Source organism: Ictidomys tridecemlineatus, chromosome 3 (genome assembly GCF_052094955.1).
Source record: "Ictidomys tridecemlineatus isolate mIctTri1 chromosome 3, mIctTri1.hap1, whole genome shotgun sequence".
In the NCBI taxonomy this organism is placed as follows: Eukaryota; Metazoa; Chordata; class Mammalia; order Rodentia; family Sciuridae; genus Ictidomys; species Ictidomys tridecemlineatus.
Genome location: NC_135479.1, coordinates 140208998 through 140225177, shown reverse-complemented (window position 1 = coordinate 140225177; position 16180 = coordinate 140208998). Strand labels below are relative to the sequence as shown.

Here is a 16180-nt window from a genome sequence, read left to right as displayed (position 1 = left end):
AGAGCATTTGCCTTGTGCTTGTGAGGAATTGGGTTCAATTCCCAGCACCACAAATAAATAAGCAAATAAAATAAAGATCCATCAACAACTATCTATCTATCTATCTATCTATCTATCTATATATATATATATTTTTACATACATACACACAATCACACACACACACACACACACACTACTATAGTGAAAATCTTTTAGAAACTACGAGTTAAAAGTATGCTGGGGGGTGCTGGGGTTGTGGCTCAGCGGTAGAGCGCTCCTCTAGCATGGGCGAGGCCCTGGGTTCAATCCTCAGCACCACATAAAAATAAATAAATAAAGGTATTGTGTTCAACTACAGTTAAAAAAAATTTGGCATTGAGCATATATATATATATGCTCAATATATATATATGCTCAATGTATATATATGCTCAATGCCAAATTGTGCTTTATAGCCAATATTTCTAGTGAATTTTAGTATATTTTCTGCAATTGAAGGAGAAATCTCATATCCTAGAATCTTACTGATCTGATTTTTTTTTTCCTCCCTATTGGAAGATTTCTTGTTCTCTTCAAGGTCTAACGGTTTGGGTCCAAGATACTTCATATTTATGCAGCCGGGCTGGACAGGTCCTCCCTGTCAGTATTCAGATGAATGGTTGGATTCATGAGGGAAACCTGCTCTGTCCATCATGCTGGGATTTCTGTGAGCAGTGTCCTCCAGAGACAGATCCCCCAGTGGCTAACCTGACTCGAGCTCTTCCACTGGGTGAGTACTCTTTGTGGTTGGAACTAAGAGGGAAAGTAATGAGTAACACAGGGTTGAAATTACCTTTATAAGAGCCTGGAGCAAGTTGAGTTGCTTCTCTCCTGGTTGCAGCTTGTAGCGAAATCCTTCTTCCTGCCATTATAGAACTCTAAAGTAGTAAGGAGACAGTTCTTTAGAGCTAGAAGGAGGATGGAAAAATCTGACTTGAGAAGAATGCCTTCCTCATTATCAATTGTTCATACTGAGGCTCACAACCCATCACTAAGATTGTAAGTACAGAATTCATGAATTCTCAATTAAAATTGTGGCTTAAATGGACTATGAGTAAATCTATGGCAGCACAGCATTTTAGAATATGAACAACAAAAATCTCATGCAGTGTTTTATTTTCTTAACTACAGTTATTTTTAAAAATGAAACTGCACTCAGAACCCTTTGTCTCTTCTGTGCTCTGGTTGAAAATACAGGGCTACATTCAGTTTACACGTGAAAGTTTTTCCACCTTTAGGATTAACTTCCTTTCTTTTCCAAGTCCTAGGGGCTGTAGCAGAGGGTGAGTTTGGGGAGATTAGTACTTACGTTGAGGGTCTTTAAGACCACCTCTAGTTCTGTTGGATCAATAGAAGGATTCACAGGACTTGTCATACTTAAGGCTTAGCCTTGTTCAAGCAAAAGGATGTAAAACAAAATTAGCAAAGGGAAAGTGTGCATAGGATGAAGTCCAGAAGACAGAAGTTCCAAGACAGTAGCTAAGGGGACTGTCTTTGCAGACAGAATTACTAAGCCTGCCAGGTTCAAATTCTTTTTTTTCCACAGTATTTTAGTTAGCTGAATTTTCTGCAGTTCTGATAGTAATCACACAATTAATTATTTGAAATTCTATAAAGCCTTACACCTTTTGATGTAATATACAGTAAATATAGTGATAAATCTGCTCAATTAACTTTTGATGTGGAATTGATTGGAAGACTTAGTTTTCTTACAGTTGTTATTAAATTACATTGGCTAAAATCCATAAATAGATAGTTCTGATGAGTTCTCGTTTCAGACCTAATCCCAGATTTAATTGTAAGAAACTATTACCATCTCATTGTCAAAGAGACAAGCAGGGATTCAGACTACTAGCCTTTGAGTTGAAATAAAGGGAGCATTAACTCCAGCTGGCTAGGGGTAAAATTCTTTGGAATCCAGGAGAAGAATGTGTAGGAATGAGCAGAAAGCCAGACTCAGTCAAGGGCCTTTGAAAAGTTCCCACCTAGGAGCATGACAAAGACTAGGGAGTCTGTTGAAAAGAGGTGGGCAGCACTTGATCATGGCACTTTACACTCTACTTTTTATCCTGCTTCCCTCTTTATCAGTCCTTTTTCTGAGGCCTTTGTGTTGTGGTCTTATTTCTTTTCATGTTAACTTGCCAGTTCAATCGGAGGCAGGCTCAAAAACATTGTAAACTTCAAATTACTAACACTGATATTGAAAAATGTGCAAAAATATTATAAGAATGGATAATTTCAAGCATTACTTTTATAGTTTGTAAGCATCACTGTTGAAATTCTAGAATAACACATCCTCCCATATTTGCTAATATGTGTGAATAGAGTACACACAGAGCTTTAACTGAACATGTTAAACTATGAACTAAGGACCTGAACAGACTTTACATATGCTATTTCTTTTAGGTAGATTGTTTCTCTTTAATACAGTTTTTGTTGACCAACAAATTGTAAAAATGTTGACACTTGAAATGTACTTGTATGAATAATATTAATAATTATTAAACAATCATCCCTATTCTGTCTTCTGAATTAAAGTATTTTTTAAGTGTGACTTTAAAACATTAAAACTGCTGATATTCTGGAGGAAGTGTAATGATATTTCTCTCCCCAAATTCTTCTGATTTTTGTCATTGTTGTTGTTGTTTTTCTCAATGATTTGTTCACATAGCTTCCTTACAGTTGCAGTGTCTTTTAAGAATGTTAAACTTGGGGTTGTGGCTCAGTGGTAGAGCACTTGCCTAGCATGTGTAAGGCACTGGGTTCAATTCTTAGCACCACATATAAGTAAATAAATGAAATAAAAGTCCATCAACAACTAAAAAAAAGAATATTAAACTTATTTTCTTTTCTCCTTCCTTTTCCATACTCATTACTTCTAAATGCTTGAAGCAATTAAATAATTGTTCTGTATTGCTCAAGACAGTTTCCATTATTGATTATGAAATCAGGAGATAAAGACCTGTGTTATAAGTAACTCCAGCCAACTCCACACTACCTGATGCAGTAGGCCAGAAATTTTTCTAACAGAACATTTGTGTTAACGGAAATATTCTGTAATTCACATTGTCCAATTCAATAATATAATAGTCATTGGCCACAAGTGACTATTGAACATGTGCAATGTGGATACTATGACCAGAACTAAATATTTATTTATTTGTTTGTTTGTTTATTGTTCAGTGCTGGGGACTGAACCCAAAGCCTCATGCATGCCAGGCAAGTCCTCTACCATTGAACTGTACAACCAAGCTCTAAGATTTTAATTTAACTTTAATAGCACATATAAGTACTGGCTACTACTATAGTGGACATTTACAGCTCTAGGTCAGAGGTTCTCAAACTTTAGCATGCATCAGAACCATGTTAAAACACGAAGAATTTGCATTTTTAATAAGGTCGTAGGTGATGCTGATATTGGTCTAGGGACCATACTTTGAGAAGCACTAGTTTCTATTAAGTGGACTTCTCATAGGATTTGTATACAATTACATTTGTGACAATTACATGATGATTCCATTGGGAAAGAATGGAAATTTCCCATAGGTTGCCTACGTAACATGCCACGAGACAATTTTTTAAATGATACTCAACACTAAAATAGATGCTCAAAGAGTGGTCTCATGCCTTGATAATTATCATTCTGTTCATCTGTAACTGAAGATCAATTCTATTTTTGTTACCTTTTAAGCAATTTAGACTTGAATTTAATGGTTCTTTGAAGACCCATCTGTAATTTTTTCCACTGCCCATCTCTTGACTTGAGTCAAGATTTACCTATAAGAGAACTTTTTAAAAAAACTGATGCTTGACTCACAGTTATCCTATCAGCCCACAATTCTTCAAGTTCTGTAATTCACACTTCTTTTATCTCTACTTGAATTGTGGACATTCTGATGACAACTTCAAAATTCCCATATAAGATCTTTATTGTTCAAAATATAAAAATAAAAACTCATCATAAATTAAGGTTAGGTTGGCCTTGTCTCAACTGCAATAAAAATATTTTCATTATGAGAATTATTTAGGGAAGCATTTTAGCCTTGAGAACAGCTCATGAATAATTTAAAATATATTCCTAGTGCCCAAAGCCCATCATCTGCTTTTTCCAAATCAAATCTTGCATGATATGGATGAATGGGTAGATTTCTAGAAATTGGGGACCATCTGTCTTAGTTTGACTGGGTAGGCCTCATGTCTCCCCTCCTGGTGTAATTATTAATAGTGCTGTCTTCTATTCTTGAACTGTACTGGTTTGGAATAATAAATTATATGGTCACCCTACTTATAAAGGACAAGTAAGGATAAAAGAAAAGAGTTCTTTCTCAGCACAGTGACATATCTCTGTAATCCCAACAACTCAGAAGGCTAAGGCAAGAGGATTGCAAGTTCAAGGTCAGCCTTGGCAATTTGAGAACTGTCTTAAAAATAAAAAGGGTTGAGGAGGTAGCTCAGTGATAGAGCACTCCTGGATTCAATCCCCAGTACTAAAAAAAAAAAGGAGAGAAAGTTCTTCATCCATCACAGAATAATCAAGTTCACGTACCATCTTTACCTTTGCTGGTTACCACCCTAAGACACTTCTTTCTTTTCATGGGTGCCATTTTATTATTACCTTGACTTGGTAGTTATCTTTTCTTCCTTTGTGTGTATATTCTATTCTTTTATAATATTAAAAACAATAACTGTGTGTTGGGGTTTCAAGAAGTCACTCTTTTTAAAAATTTTTGTTTATTTTATTAGTACTAGGAATTGAACCCAGGAGCATTTAACCACTGAACCACATTCCCAGCACTTTTTATTTTTTATTTTGAGACAGGGTAATGCTAAGTTGCTCAGGGACTCACTAAGTTCTGAAGCTAACTTTGAATTTGCAGTCCTCCTGCCTCAGCCTCCTGAACTGCTGGAATTTCAGGTGTGCACCACCATTCCTGGCCAGGAAGTCACTCTATTCTGCTAAGATGATTCTTATTCACCTCTACGCATCTGTCAATATTTAATTGGTATGATTTAGTCACAAAAATGGTTATGGAAAGTCAACTTCTTGTTTTCAACTCTAGATCTCTGTTCCTGCTCCTCCAGCCTGGTGGTCACCCTCTGGCTTCTGCTAGGCAATCTGTTTCCTCTGCTGGCTGGATTTCTTCTCTGTGTATGGCACTAGGAATGGAAAAGTGAAATTTAAAGAAAAGTGAATTCTCAACTCCTTTATCTCGTATTCCTGTGAACAAAGCACAAAATCTGGGCAAGCGTGAACCTGTGCAAAAATGGTAGAAGTGGCATTCCTGACTTTGGCTTGGGCCTGTTGACTACGATGGACCTTGAAGCAAAACTTCACAGCAGTCGCTCCTCATCAACTACCCAGCCACCTCAAAGATTGGAGAAGGAGAAGGAATTACAAGTCACCACATCTTGTACTTCAAGATACATAATCTCCCTGAAGTTTTCTTTTGAAAACAGGATAATTGGTGAAATTCCCAGAGTGATTACATACCTCAGCATTTTCATTAACCTAATTGATAAGCAAGTTCATCATGGACACCACAGTAACAAATAATAGCCAATTATTACAAAATTGTAAGTTGTGGATCTTGCCCTCAGAAGTATCAGTTGCCCTTTAATTTACAGAAAATAATGAATTAAAATTTCTATATCACTATTACACTTATTTTAAATTTGATGGCTGTACGTGTAGTATACTTTTATTTGCCTTAGTTTAGTTTGATTTGATTTTGGTTTCAAGACAGGGTCTCAGTATATTGCCCAGGCTGGCTTTTAGCTGGCAATCTTCCTGCCTCAACTTCCCAAGTAGCTGGGATAGAGGCTTGTGCCATCATGCCCCACTTGTCCATAGTACATTTGTATCATTGTTCTCATTGTTTGTCCTGAAGAGTTTTAAACTGTTTTACTAAGTCTTGTGATTTCATTCCGCTTGCCTTTTTTGCCAGCTGTGTAGCAGTCTACTACTGAACTGTTATCAGTGTATCGTTAACCCTGTCTACTCACCGATCTTCAGGGCTCAGCTTCCATTTCATTGTCCATTAACTTAATAAATTGACTCCAAAAAATGTGGAAGCAGAGAGAGTAAAATACACTGCCCTGCAAAAACGTTGAAGATGTGCAACCAGAAGAAAAAATTGTTGTACATTTTTCAGGTATTAGTTATGACAACTGTAATCCAATGAAGCAAAACCATTTATTTTATCCCTTTTGAACAATGTAGATGAAAGGAAATTGTGTTATAAACATGTATGTGGTTATTTTCAGTGGACTAAAATTGTTCGGGAAGAATTTAGAATACCTGAAAAATTTTTTATGAATAAGATGAAAACTGTATCTTTTACCTCCTGCTTTTGATAACTCTCTTACCACATGGATTTTGTGAAATAATTCTACTGTGGTACCAGAGCACCAACCCCATTTAGCGATTCCTCTTTGAAATTTCTTTAATGAGAGGCGATGCCCAGTTTTTCTCTCTAAAGCTAATAAGTTCTGTAGCATTAAAAATTCAACCCTTGAAGGAAGCTTGTTTAGAAATTGTGCTAAATGAGCAAAGCAGCATAACTACTGTTTTGGCAGTCCCATATAAAGGAAAGTTACTTTTTAAAATACATAAATCTAAAGTATATGTTTGCATGAGATATAAATTGGAGGTATTTGTGGTATTTGTTATTGTGAAAACTGGGGCCCCAAACATAGTTAATTTTAGTTTAAGAGAAAGAGTGGTCTGCTGGACAACACTCAGTATTATACATCCATTAAATTATGCAAGGTGAGAGATAAGTAGAGTATATTTTTAAATAAATGTATAATTATCTAAACTTACATACCTATTATGATTATGTATCACCCCACAAAGTTGTATAAAGAACTTCACCAAAAAATCAAATGGATTAATAATATATTTGAGATTCACAGTGCTAGGTTTGACTATATTTTGACTGTTGTGCAGTAATGCCATTAGGTAGTATTGTTTCCAAGCATGGTGCTTTTTATACTTGAAATATATCTTTGCTTTATTTTTTGATATAATTATATTTGCACTGATGACTTTATGAAGAAAATATTATGGATGACATTTTTTGTATATATATTTATTAAGCTTGGAATCTGGTGGCCCAGTGTTTTCTCTGCACAAACATGAAATGTGATGGAGTATGAGATTAAGAAATTGTGAGTTCCTGAAGGTTACTAACTGTATTGATGTCTCCCTTTCTCTTCAGTAAAGCTTAATCAAGGTTGTTTATAACTGATTCTGCATAGTGTACTTAGCAAGACTTAGAAGGACACTGATCCTGTAAGAAATTTTAAGAGACACATTTTAGTCTCTTAGAATATGACAATTTTGAAGCAAAAACTTTTAAAATCTGAGACAATGCAGAAATATTAGTCTAAAATTCAGCTGTGAACTGAAGAATTTGAAATTGCATACATGCTGGTATTCTGTGGTGGTTAGGCCCTTCATGTTAGGAAAAACAAAACCAGTTCCCTCTGTCAGAGAGATGGAGTGGGCTGCAGCTGGGGTAGAAGTTAAGTGGAGCAGGGAAGAAGAATGCAGAGCTGCTAATTTGGGGACAATGAACTAGAGTCCCCTCCCAATTCAAAAAAGGTCAAGTGCTTATAAAAATTGACTACCTCGGTTTTCAATTCAAACTTAGATTCATTTTGATTGTTTTAAGGTCCCAGTTATCAAAAATATCATAAGAATTTGTCTCAGGTTTTGAAGACCAGAATTTCAGGAAGGAAATAAAAGCCATGTCAGTAGCCTTGAGCTGACAGCTTTAAAGAAACTGGCAAGCAGTTAGGTAGTCATAATGTAGTTCTCTCTGGTATTTTCTCAGAAAACATTCTTTTTCCTTGCTTTTTTCTTAAAATCGACAAACCTTACCTTTTTCCTATAAGATATTTATTTTTGTTAAGACCAAATGGATATTCTAAAAATGTTAAAATATGGTTAACATAAGTTTTCAGTGTATTTTGGCTTAGTTTATCAATATTTAAAGTTGAAACCTAATTTTTCGATGTTTAAATAGTTTTAGGAAGATACATAAATAGATATTATCAGAGTATTCCACAAAATTTTATTGATGTGCTTTTCAGTGTGAGAAGACTTACTGTTTGAGGCCATCTAAAAAACAATTAGATGATTTCTCAGAATCCTTCCAGCTGTAATATTCTATGACTAATTCTCAGCCACATTGCTTGTCACCACTGGCTCTGATCCACCTCCTGGAGTGTGCAGCCTTCATGTTGTGCTCATCACAGAGTCTTTGCTCAATGCCTTACTGCTGTCCATGTCTTTGGACACCTGTTGGACAGAGAAGAATCTGTCTCTGAGGGCAGTTGAGTGACAATCCCCAAAGAAGGAGACGGACTTAAGTCACAGCCCCACAGCCCTATTTCATAATGGACACTGGTCATTCCCACCATGACCTTGCAGTCCAGGAGGATGAACATATTTTGATAGTCTATAGTTTTCATTCTGAAGAGAGAACTTTCTGAAAATAAGGATTTTTTTTTTAATGTATATTGGGTCGGGGGGAGGGAAGGTAGTGTTGAATTATTTACTTTTATGTTTACACTTTTAATAAGTAAAATAGAAGATTTGAAAATCATTCCTTATTTATAGTAATGAACCTTAAGTGTAATATATTCCTTAGAAAAAAAACAATTTTAATAAAAAATGGAAACTAATTTGTATCTTGTCTTTACTTATTACCATCAATTTTTTAAAACCTGAATGAGGAATAAAAACATAGTTATGCTCCTTTATTTGAAGAAGAGTTATTATGACATAAAGTTCAGTTTTTACCTTAATTTGAGTAATATTGTCCTTACAGAATGGGGACAGATCTTATGCAAAGCTATAGGGACTAGCCCTCAAATAATTAAGCAGGAGAGAGCAGACCAAACCAATGCACAGAACAGTTTGTTCCATGCTGCAGGCCAGGAGTTTCATTGCGGGACCACCTGGAGCACTAAAGTACCACGTTTAAATGGTGGCATCAGATAGACTGTGACTATCGTCATGGAGTTAGTTCTTCCTCATAACCTGAATGTAGTGAGAGAGAAAGTCCCCCAGGCGTGCCTTTCCAATGTACACACAGAACTATTCTGCCTGTGACACAGACTCAAGCATTTTGTGGAATTGATAGCTGTGTGACCTAATTGTTGAACCTAGATCTTTATGGGAATTTCATAACCTATAGATTTTAGGAGTTTTAAATATTCCATATAAATAGCTAAAACTATATACAATTAACTATTTAATGCAGCTGAATAAATCCAGTGTTATTTGTTCGGCATATGGAAGATAAAGCTGTATACATGTGTTACCTTGTTCGCTTTAAGTTTTGTTGTAGACATAGAATATAGCTTCTTTAGATTGGTCTTTTGTTCACAATTATATATAGGTTGGTCTTTGTTCACAATCTCTCCACTAGATTTTTTTGAAATGGGAGTTTATTTAAATCAAATCCTTCCCCTGCTCCCCCACCCCGCTAGGAATTAAATCCAGGGAGTAGCTACCACTGAGTTACACCCTAAACCTTTTTATTTTGTGTTTTGAGACAGGTTATCACAAAAGTTGATAAGCCTGGCCTTAAACTTGTGGATCCTTCTGTCTCAACCTAAGTTGCTGGAATTATAGGTGTGTGCCACCACACCTAGCTCAGAAGTTAATTTTTTAAAGTTAAAAATAAATTGACCAGGCTGGGCATGGTGACACATGCTTATAATCTCAGTGACCCAGAAAGCTGAGACAGAAGGTTCACCGGATTGGACAGGGGAAAACAGGGAAGGGAGGGAGGGTTGGGATGAGAAAGACAGTGGAATGAATAGGACATAGCTTTCCTATGTTCATATGTAAATAATGACTACAGCATGTACAACCACAAGAATGGGAAGTTATACTCCATGTATGTATGATGTCAAAAATACATCCTACATCATATATAACTAAAAAGAGCAAATAATTAAAAAAAAAACTGATGGGATCACTGGATACTAAAAAACAAAAAAAAAAATGTGGGGAGTTCTGGGAATGTCACTCAATGGTTCAATCCCCAGTTTAAAAAAAAAAAATCTTTTATTTCAAATAGTGTTTTTTTTTTTTAATTTTATCTGTTTGTTTTCAGTTATCCTCTTTAGGAATTCCAGTTATGTATAATCTTTAGTTCCTGATTTTTATTTCATTAATATATATACAACTAAATATATATATATATATATTTAGTTGTAGATGGACACAGTACCTTTATTGTATTTTTACGTGGTGCTGAGGATCATACCCAGTGCCTCACGTGGGCCAGGTGAGCATTCTATCACTAAGCCACAGTCCTAGCCCCTATTTCATTGTCTTTTTCTCATCTCTGTCTACTCTGTTCTATATGCTGTTTTCAACTGTGTATTTTGTTTTTGCTCTATTTTCTGCAGTTTTGCTCTCTGTATGGCATGTTTTTCCTGAGCCTACAACAACTGTCAACATCTTCAAGGCTGATGATTGGACACTGGAACTCTGGGTATCAGTGCAGCTGTCTCTAAGCATGTCAGTCTTCATAATTTTGTTTGCTAATAGCAACAGCAGCTAAAAGATGAGCCCTGTTTCAAATCTGCCTTCTAAATATTGACAGAACCTAATTACATTCTGAATCCTAACTTCAGGGGAGTCTCAGAAACACATACCCTCTACACACAGCAGGAAGGAGGAATGGATGTTGACTGCACTGACCCACAACATCTATCACAGTGTTCTGTGTTGTCAATCCTTTTTACAATCTTGTCACTTGTGAGCAGAAGTTTAAAATGATTCCTAGTATGATTTTTTGCCTTTGATGTTATACTCAGAAGTCTTCCTTACCCCATTATATTTTTTTTTATTTTTAAAAGTTTAGCCTTTTTCTTTAGAAAATATTGAGCAGAAATAATAAAATAATAGTTTTACCACTCTTAAAAATATTATATATAGTGATAAAACTACTACTACTTCCTCTGTCTCCTCCACTTCCATCCGTCCAGAAGTAATCTGGAGGGATTGAGTTGGTACATACCTTTCAGACTTTTTTTTAACCATTATATATACACATATAAATATAGAACAGACATTCATATTAAAAATAAAAGTAGAACTACCCTATACATACTATATATAGACATAGCTTGAAATTCCTACAAAGATGCTTAAGGTTCAACACATCTTTCCAGATCAGTAAACTTATAGTTTATATGATTTCATGATACTCAGAAGATATAGCATTCCTTATTTAACTACCCCCTCACTAATGGGTATCTGTGTTATTTCCAGTACAATTATGTCCTATATTTTATTGTGATTTCTTTAATTTTCACATTATTCTTTAATATAGCAGGAATTCATTTTGTTGTTTAGCCTGAGGAAGGATTCCAACTACATTTTTTCCAAGTAGTCATTCTAGTATTATTTATTAAACCAATAGGAAAAGATTTTCCAAGGGCCAGGTAAGATATTCCCTGGAAAGAAAACAAAATGGCTTAGTGCCAAAAGAATTCAAACACAAAAATCCAAAACTCGTCCATCCCAGAAACTCCTCTATCCTAGGCTTACATATACCTTTCTGGTATTTCCTTCAAATTAAAGGGGGGGGGGGAAAGCATATATTTCTTAGGTTAGACAAAGGTATTCATCCATTTTCAAGAAAACTGTTACATTCTCTCTTTAGAGACAGGATTTTTTCCCATTGTAGGCAGATTTTATTGTGAAATGAGATATGATATTCCTGGTTTTACTCTACCCAACATAGGGAAGCTTATGTTCCTTTCTTCCTTCCTTTCTTTTGTTTTTGTTTTTGTGGCACTAAGGATTAAACCCAGAGGCTGTCTACTATTCAGCCACATCCCCAGCCACTTGCAATCTTCCACGTCTTTTTTTTTGAGACAGTCTCCCTATGTTGCCTAGGCTGACCTGAACTTGTGATCCTTCTGTCTCAGCCTCTAGTCACTGGAATTATAGGTGAGCACTACCACCTCCTGCAGGGAAAAAAGTATTCTAAATTTATTAAAGACAGTAGAATTTACAATCATGAAAAAACATCATAATTCACTTAAACATATACAGCATTAGGTGGGGAGTACAGAGGTGTTTTTAGTCAATATGATATGGTTCCTAATCATATTCCATCAGAAATCGATGTATTATTTCTGATTGTAATTCAGAAGACAGAGGTAAGACATTCTACCTGGGATCATAAAATACATTTGGAAATTTCACTCATCTACACCAAAGGGACAATATTTCTCAGTCAAGTTAAGCAAGACATTGTCTCAATTGAATATGTATTTATTTTTCTCTAGGAATTAAATAAAACAAGTGTTTCTCTCATATTTGGAAGCTAGAAAGGAAAAAGGAAAAGAAAGATTGGGGATCTCATGAAAATCAAAGGGAGATCAGTAGCTTCAAGGAAAGGGATCAGGGGGAGAAAGAAGGAAGGGGAAAGGGGAATGATATTGGCCAAGTTATATTGTGTACATGGATGAATATGTAACAACAAATCCCACCAATATATATAAATATAATGTACCAAAAACTGGAAAATGAAAAAAACTAAACTATTATGTATCAGGGTCATGATATCCTACTATAACCCCAGTGACAGGAAGAGGCTGAGGCACAGAGGTCAAGAAGGTCAAAATTCTAGGACACCCTGGGCAACTTGGTGAGATCTTGTCTCAAAATATAAAGGGCTGGGGTATAGCTAAATGGTAAAGGAACCCAGGGTTCAGTCCTCAGCACTGAAAGAAAAAGACTAACATGACAAATGTTATGTATACTTCACCATAATAAAAAATAAAAATGTAAAAATAAACAGTCTTCAGTGGAGCATTTTCCTCACATAATCATTAATGCTAAATACTATTAATTTCTAAATATTTTTATCAACTAATAGGTGACCGTATTTGCAGTTTTGATTACTTGTAAGATTGAACATTTTTCTTACTTACTAGTGACTTGTACTTTTTTCTATTGATATTTGCATCTTCAACTCCTTTGACCGTTTTGTCATTAGGTGAATTTGTCTTTTTCTTAATGATAAGCATGTGCTCTTCATGTGTCTTAGAAATAGGAAACCTTTGCTCGACCTGGCTACATGCCTTTCAGGTTCCCCTCTCCTTTTTCCTGGAGCATCTCAGGTCTAACCCAATCCAACCACATCCTCCCTCTTACCTTCAGTGCCTCAAGGTGTTGACTATTTCACAACCTTTTACCTCAGTGATTTCAAAGGCAAGTTAGAAGTTTTCCTTAAATATCTTCCCTTGTTCCTTGTTTTTGCACCTTGAAGAAGAAAGAAGAAATCAAGGTAAATTTGACATGAGATTAATCCTCTCCACTTCCTCATCTCCTCTCCTCTGCTCTCCTGGCCTCCCCAGACACTCTTCCCTTGTGCTTCCAGGTGAGAGGCCCCTTCCTGATTTTAGGCATGCAGCCTCACAAGGAGCTGATGCAGAGTGCAGGCCTGGACTGCTGGTGTTGGAGGCAGGGGAGTTTCTCACCCCATTACTGGCACACCCTCATCTGAATGAAGGAGCAGATATAATCAGGAATTATCTCACAGGAATGTTGAAAGGATTTCTTGTCGTAATACTTGTAAAACGTCTATCACACTGGCAAAAATAACCAAAACAGCTTCAGCACCATAGTGAAAGCATATATAACCCGGACAAGAGCAGACCTCACAAATTCAGCCAAACTTTTATTTAGCAGCAGACTCAGGAGTCAGATGGCTCACTTCCTGAGTGAAAGATAGCCCCGATTACAGGGATTACAGGGGACGTACGGGGTTTATATAGGTTGCATTGGGGGGTGTCTTGGTCTAACAAGATGTGGGCAAAAGGCTGAAAATATCCAAAACTTGTTTTTACTGGGCACAATTTTTACTGAATATATCAATTTTTAGACAGTTTTTTTACAGGACAGAGATGAAGAGTTCACAGTTCAGGATTGGGGATGTGGCTCAAGCGGTAGCACACTCGCCTGGCATGCGTGCAGCCCGGGTTCGATCCTCAGCACCACATACCAACAAAGATGTTGTGTCCGCCGAGAACTAACTAACTAACTAAATAAATATTAAAAATTCTCTCTCTCTATCACTCTCTCTCCTCTCTCACTCTCTCTTAAAAAAAAAAAAAAAAAAAGAGTTCACGGTTCAGAGCCCAGGACTCATCTCATCCCCTGGGGTCACTGAATTTACACGGGGACAGGACTGATGTGTAGTTTCACTGTCACTGGGAGTGAATTTATTGGGGAAAGGATCCCTCCTCCCAGCTATCTTGGATTGATAGTTATCTGCCTTCCAGGGCTTATTCTGTCACTGGGAGTTAACTGATTAGAGTTTTGGCTTATCTCTCCCTCTCTCCTCCCAGGACATACACTGTCTTGGGGAGTTTATTAATTCCATATGGTCGTGATCATAGTGACAAGAATGCAGAAACAAAATAGTATTGCAAGTACAAAGTATACAATAAAAAATGGCACACTTACATATACCCCGAATTTGGGGAGGCTTATGTTCCCTATAATGCACTATTCACTAGGATGAGGAGTACCTGGCATTATCAAACACCACCAGAGCACACAGTTTAGATGACAAGATTCCTATTCACCTTTTCCCTGGCTCCTGATGTTTCATGGTTCTTCCTCTTCACTCAGGGCCTCTGGGATGACCCTCTGTGGCAGTCAACATTATTATATTTGTACTTCTGACCCCTGAGCAGTTTTCTTTGTTTAGGTTTTGCTTCTCTCTTTATGAGTTGTTACTTTGTGTGTGTGCATCTGCAACCTGTTTGGGAGCTGTTTGAAAACAGGCTTGTGGGCATCAGCCTTGCTCCAATGGCACAGAGGAGTTTGCAACATTCCTCTGAGCCAGCCAGAGACCTGAACAAATAACACTGCCTTAAATAATAAATGGTGGACTTCTTTGATGTTAATGGTACTTATCTTAGCTCCTGCTGCCATAGCAAATTCCTATAGCTTGGGTGGCTTAAATAACACACATTTATTTCTCAGAATTCTAAAAGCTAGTAGTCCAAGATCAAGGTGCCGGCCAATTTGGTTCTTGGTGAGGGCTCTCTTCCTGGCTTTGCCCTCACATGACAGAGAGCAAACAGCAAGAGTGAGAGAGCAGGCTGGTATCTTTCTTCTAAGGACACTAATCCTTTTGTGAGGACTTCATGTTCATGACCTGGGATAACCTCCCCCTCCAAAAGCCCCTGTACAAATACTGTCTCATTGGGGGTCAGAGCTTTGTAAGAATTCCTGAGGCATGGGGACAAATACATTCAGTCCATAGCAATGGTTATTTTTCCCTCTAGCCAAAGTAATGTTAGTAAGAGTTTTGTTTTTTAGTTTTGTTGTTTTCATACTGAAGGTTGAACCCAGGGGTGCTTACCACCCCCAGCCCTATTTATTTATTTGTTTGTTTATTTTTGAGACAGTTTCTAAGTTGCTTAGGGCCTCACTAAGTTTCTGAGGCTGGCCTTGAACTTGGAATCTTTCTGTATCTGCCTCCCAAGTCACTGGGATTATAGGTATGTTTTTTAAATTGCCCTTCTGTTCTTAAGATTGTGAGAACCAGGGAAAAGGAACACGGCAGACTCAGACACAAAGTGCAGACAGATGCCACCCTTCACCTCAGGTTCAATCTTACAAGTAATCAAAACTGCAAATACAGTCACCTATTAGTTGATAAAAATATTTAGAAATTAATAGTATCTAGCATTAATGATTATGTGAGGAAAATGCTCCACTGAAGACTGTTTATTTTTACATTTTTATTTTTTATTATGGTGAAATATACATAACATTTGTCATGTTAGTCTTTTTCTTTCAGTGCTGAGGACTGAACCCTGGGGTGCTTTACCATTTAGCTATACCCCCAGCCCTATATATTTTGAGACAAGATCTCACCAAGTTGCCCAGGGTGTCCTAGAATTTTGACCTTCTTGACCTCTGTCCTTCTCTTTACACACTACCCTGTCTTCACAAAGCTTTCCCCATTTTGTATAATTCTGTCCTTCAAAGTTATAGTCATAGATCCAATCTAAATAACTTATGCCTTCCTTTTCCAAATTTATTATTGTTTTTTTTTAGTTGTAGATGGACACAATATCTTTATTTATTTATTTTTATGTT

General features: G+C 36.6%; 1 protein-coding gene across 9 annotated transcripts in view; it reads left to right on the top strand.

The window, feature by feature from the left end:
* Lmln (leishmanolysin like peptidase) overlaps positions 1–10892 on the top strand; it is a 71635-nt gene extending 60743 nt beyond the window's left edge. For 2 of the 9 annotated variants that reach the window (XM_078043962.1, XM_078043961.1), the window contains exons 16-17: positions 541–751; positions 10453–10889. In XM_078043962.1, coding sequence (XP_077900088.1) covers positions 541–751; positions 10453–10607 — 366 coding nt within the window. In that variant the 3' untranslated portion in view covers positions 10608–10889. Of the gene's footprint in view, positions 1–540; positions 752–862; positions 1449–5081; positions 8713–10452 lie in introns of those variants that run through there. The other 7 variants (XM_078043960.1, XM_078043963.1, XR_013436829.1 and 4 more) reach the window with 6 other exon arrangements.
* Positions 10893–16180: the final 5288 nt, after the last annotated feature.